At 36.0% G+C, this 4,715-nt stretch overlaps 1 protein-coding gene across 3 annotated transcripts; it reads left to right on the top strand.

The window, feature by feature from the left end:
• On the top strand, positions 160-4,504 carry LOC107639326 (glycine-rich cell wall structural protein 2). Of its 3 annotated transcripts, none has more exons than XM_016342803.2 (8): positions 160-468; positions 2,484-2,564; positions 2,846-2,934; positions 3,020-3,094; positions 3,212-3,312; positions 3,403-3,546; positions 3,656-3,718; positions 4,007-4,504. In XM_016342803.2, exons 1-8 carry the CDS (start codon positions 346-348, stop codon positions 4,216-4,218), a joined length of 888 nt encoding a protein of 295 aa, XP_016198289.1. In that variant the 5' UTR covers positions 160-345; the 3' UTR covers positions 4,219-4,504. The 3 variants fall into 3 exon arrangements, with proteins under 3 accessions (XP_016198289.1, XP_016198288.1, XP_016198290.1); XM_016342802.2 differs by having other exon boundaries at positions 162-468; positions 4,004-4,504; XM_016342804.2 differs by lacking the exon at positions 160-468 and adding an exon at positions 502-742 and having other exon boundaries at positions 4,004-4,504.

Below are 4,715 nucleotides of genomic sequence, written 5' to 3'. Positions count from 1 at the left end.
ACCTGAAAACATAAAAATAAAGCCTATCTAACTACTATCTCATAAAAAAAAAAAGCCGAAATACATAAAAATAAAAAAGAAAAATTAGAGAAACGAATTAAAGGGATACGTGTAGAGCACGTTCAAACCAGAGGAGAGTTACTAAGAACTCTCTACAAAGCCCAAATCCAAATCCAAATCCAAATCTAAAGCTGAGAACTGCGGTTTCACACTCCCACACTCATTCCCCTGCTATGTCCTCTTTATCACTTCTCTTTTTCCTAGGGTTTTAGGGTTAGGGTTTCATTTACCAATCTCTTTCTCTTCTCTTTTTCTCTCTCCCCTTCTTTCCCTTCCCAAATAGCCATGGATAGGTACCAAAAGGTTGAAAAACCGAAGCCTGAATCCCCCATCAATGAGAATGAGATCCGAATCACCACACAAGGCGCCATCAGAAACTACATCACCTATGCTTCCTCTCTTCTTCAGGTCCCCTGCATTCTCCTCGATTTCATGCATGTTCCGTTCTTCCCTGCATTCTGGCTTCAATTCGATGAATCGACGATTTTTCTAATTCAAAACGCATCTGTGTTATTTTTGCTATTTATTTGTTTATCTGTGTATTTACTTCGTTATTTCTGTGTTGTTTATGAGTTGTGGTTTTGGAGTGTTCTAAGTCGTTGGGCGTTCGCCAAGGTGATTGTGAACTTGACTTTCAGTTGACGAGGTTTATGTTGGGACTGGTCTCTATTCCGTGATTAAGGTCATTCTGCAATATCTGTTTGGTATTTTAACCCTTGATTGCAATGACGTGGATAAAGGTTCCCTTTATTATTGTTTAAGATTTCATCAGACTAAGTGCAGAGAAAAAGCTTCTGCGTATTGAGTTGATCATAGTATCAAAAACGTGGGCATTATTACCATTGTTTGGATGAGTCAATGGAGGAATGATTAAGTGGAAGAAAATTTCATCTTGAAGTTATTTTGTATTGTTTGATGGATTGGCTGTGTCGATCGGGTGGTACATTGTTCAAATGTGGTATCGTTGAAATATATATTTTGGTTAATGTCTTTATTTTTATATTTTAGAAGATTTTTCATTATTTTAGAATTCCCTATTTTGTTGCTTCTATGCTGTTTTCCTGCATCCTGATTAAAAAGTGGCAGCTAGTGGAATTCTAGAATCCTGGGGAAATTGCGTGGTGTCTGAATTTTGTATTTTCTTAAAGTAGAAACATAGTCAGGCTTTGGGAAGCCCACAAAACCTCCACTTGGGATGGGGAAGGGGCGGAGTGCAGAATTGAGGCTTTGAACCACACACTCTCCTTTCATGTCCTACTGATATTGTGGGAGGGGGAAGAAACCACTAGGAGGTCCTGATGCAAAATTCAATTATGGATTAGTTAATGTCTTAGTTGTATTTTTGAGAGGATAAAATACTAAATAATTGAACATTATTTGTTAATGGGAATATTTACTAGAGTTAAGATACAGAGGTCATTTTAAATGATTGTGATTCTCTAGATGTCACATTTCTAACTGAGTTAAAACATAAATGAAAAAGAGTTACACACCTAGATGATCCTTAAACATGGCAGGGAATTATTCGAAGCTTCAAATTAGGAATTTGTCTTGTAGAATTAGCTAAAATCAAAAGAATCCAATATATTAAGAAATATACCAAATGAGAAGTGAAATTGTCATAATTTAGTAAGTCTCCAAATCGTCTGATTTTGTCCTTTTATGTTGTGATTCTGTAGTTTTTCTTGTATTAGTCAAACATGCACAACGATTTTTTTTATATTTTTAATGCAATTCATAAATGCACACAACTTTTACGTTAAATTCTCTTCTTAAACATAAAATACAGCTTCATTTTTTAACTTTTTTTAGGTGGGCTTACCAGTTTGTGTTTGTAAACTTAGCAGACCTGATATTGTTTTCTTTAGTTAACCTACTTATTCTAGCAAATTTTGAACTGACTACAATAATCATATATTATCCTGCTGTGTGGGATTGACTATGTCGAATAATGTTGCTCTTGAACTGTATTAAAAGCCACATTTTTAATCCTTTCATCTGTAAAGTTAATTTGATCTTTATTGAACATTTTATTTGGACTGTATTATTTATCGCATTCTTGCGCCGAGGCTTCTATTGGTCTTCTTCTCACCTGGGCATAGCCTCCTTAGACGTGTGTTCTTACCATTTGGTGCTAGTTGATGCTTACTATCTCACTGTCTTCTGTTTCTTTAGTAAATGCCATTGCAAGATTGTAATATTATCAACTGATTCTTCAAGTGACTGTTTGTGGTTGAATTATGACTGACTTCTTTGCTGCAAGTTTTTCAATATGACATGTACTTTGTATTGTTCTTGTGCTTGTGACTACAAATGATTTGCAATATTCATAACTTGTTTTTATCTAATTCTACTAGAAAGTAGTTGTGATTTGTTTTATGACTCCCGTTTTTCTTTGTTTCCATATGTTGTAACTCGTACAGGAAAAACATGCAAGAGAGATTGTCTTGAAGGCTATGGGACAAGCAATCAGCAAGACAGTTGCCATTGCAGAGATTTTAAAGGTCAAATTTCTTTGCAAGATATTTCTTTTGCTCTTGGCGAATGTACCCTGACAATTATGGGAATGAAAATCTAGTATATCTTTCCAATAAAAGAGTTGAAGATATCAAAGTGTTGCAAGTAACTCTATAGTTACTTTTAATTGATGAAAGAACATTCACGAAGCTCCCAGACCAGTATATAAATGGTTGCCACAAGTTACAGAAAAGAGTTAAATTATTAGAAGTGTAATACTTTGGGGCTACATTTTATTATTCCCTAATTGAATTACCTTATTAAACAGAAGAGGATTTCTCAGCTGCACCAAGATACTGCCATCAGCTCGGTCAGCATAACAGATGTGTGGGAACCGATTGAAGAGGGTCTTGTACCGTAAGTTAAAAGTTTTAACCTTTTCTGCAAATGCATCTTTTTATGTATGGGTGGTAGAGTTTCTGAACATCAACATTCAATGCAGTGTTGAAATGACTCGTCATGTCTCTATGATCTCAATCACCTTATCAACTAGAGAATTAAACAAAAACTCTCCAGGGTAAGTTGTTAAAGAACTAGGAGAATTTTATTTCCAATCTTCTCATTGAGTTGAATTACTCCTCTTATAATGGATTGCAAGGAACAAATTTTAAGCTAGATATGATTTTGTTTATAGGTATCAAGCTCCACTTAATGTGGAACAACCAAAACCACAATTCAATTATCAACAGCAACTGGTAAAGCAAGCACCTGCTCCGTATAATGCTGTAAATGAAGGTAATCCCTTATGTATATAATGAAACACTAATGTGTTATCTATGCTATAAATTGAAGTCTTTATTCATCTAGTCTAATTTGTTCCTCTAGACTCTTATGGCCGTGGTCGAGGTCGAGGACGGGGACGGGGGAGAGGCAGAGGAAGGAATTGGGGGAGGGGTGGTTATGGTTATCAAGGTGGTTATGGAAATTATCAAGGTGGATATGGTTATTACCAGGGTGGGTATTATCAAGGTATGAACTTCAACTAGGATATTCTGTTGGTTAATGTTTTGATGCTAAAACTCTCATTTTAATTATTCCCCCTCCCCTCTTCTTTTTGATTGTGTTCATATCTTTTCAGATAATGGTGGGTATACAAATCGAGGCCGAGGAGGTGGGCGAGGCAGAGGTTGGGGGTATCGTAGTAAGTTTACTCGATTCGATTCTTAGATCATTGCTTGTGCTGGTGATTAATTTAATATGAGGACTTATTCATTTTGGATTGTTTGAAGGACTGATTTGCTGAGTTTCATTCTGGTGCTTGTTATGGGACTAAGTCTCTTTTGTTGTTAATAGCTTCTCTTTGTGGCTCTTCTTTTTTCTTCTTTTTGATGTATGCTACTTAGTTTTATATTCTTTTTAGTTTATGCTAATGCTTGGGATCAATATCATTGTTTACTGATCGGTTTCAACATTTGCAATAATATAGCAGGTTATGATGGTGGTAGAGGTGGAGGTGCAGGTTATGAAGGGGGAAGAGGCGGAGGTGCAGGGTATGAGGGTGGAAGAGGCGGAGGTGCAGGTTATGATGGAGTCAGAGCTGGTGGTTATGAAAGGGGCAGAGGTGGAAATAGGGGTTATGGCCGTGGTAGGGGACGTATTGGAGGACGTACAAGGGGTGGTGGTGGCGGCAACCAGGTGTGATAGCAATGGATAATTTATGTCGTTCTTGCTAAATGCTTGCCTTGACCATTGAGGAGAATTATTAAGCAGTATTTTATGTTTTTATATCATGAAACTGGAATGGGCAAGGTTTTGTTCATCTTTTTACATTTAGCCGGAAAGCATTTTGGTTTTATATGATTGCTGTAATTCATTTCAACTTTTTACGGTTGCTAACACCATATTTTTATCTGTATCTAGTTTCCATGTGATTTTAAATTGATCAAGGTAGTTTTTTGTTATAGCCTTGCAAATATATCTGAGCAGATACATACCTCATTTAAAGAAAAATTAATTGTTCAGCAACTGATCAGTGTGCTGACTGCTACATGTTAAGGGAACACCTATTTTATTTTACTATATATTTCTTACGTGAAATATAATTAACGTTATTTCGTATATGTTAGACTAGGACGGATGGGTTGTGCACTCATTTAATAGTACTTTCCGCTGCATGTTTGGTTCTAAAATACAAAAAC

Source organism: Arachis ipaensis, chromosome B04 (genome assembly GCF_000816755.2).
Source record: "Arachis ipaensis cultivar K30076 chromosome B04, Araip1.1, whole genome shotgun sequence".
Lineage (NCBI taxonomy): Eukaryota > Viridiplantae > Streptophyta > Magnoliopsida > Fabales > Fabaceae > Arachis > Arachis ipaensis.
The sequence above is the reverse complement of the archived record's forward strand: the minus strand, read 5'-3'. Positions and strand labels throughout refer to the sequence as shown.

Excerpts from the sequence above, each read along its gene's own strand:
- LOC107639326 (XM_016342802.2), top strand. The coding sequence starts at position 346 with ATGGATAGGTACCAAAAGGTTGAAAAACCGAAGCCTGAATCCCCCATC. Across the intron at positions 2,565-2,845 it reads CCATTGCAGAGATTTTAAAG|AAGAGGATTTCTCAGCTGCA; the intron begins GTCAAATTTCTT and ends CTTATTAAACAG. Across the intron at positions 3,095-3,211 it reads TTAAACAAAAACTCTCCAGG|GTATCAAGCTCCACTTAATG; the intron begins GTAAGTTGTTAA and ends TTTTGTTTATAG.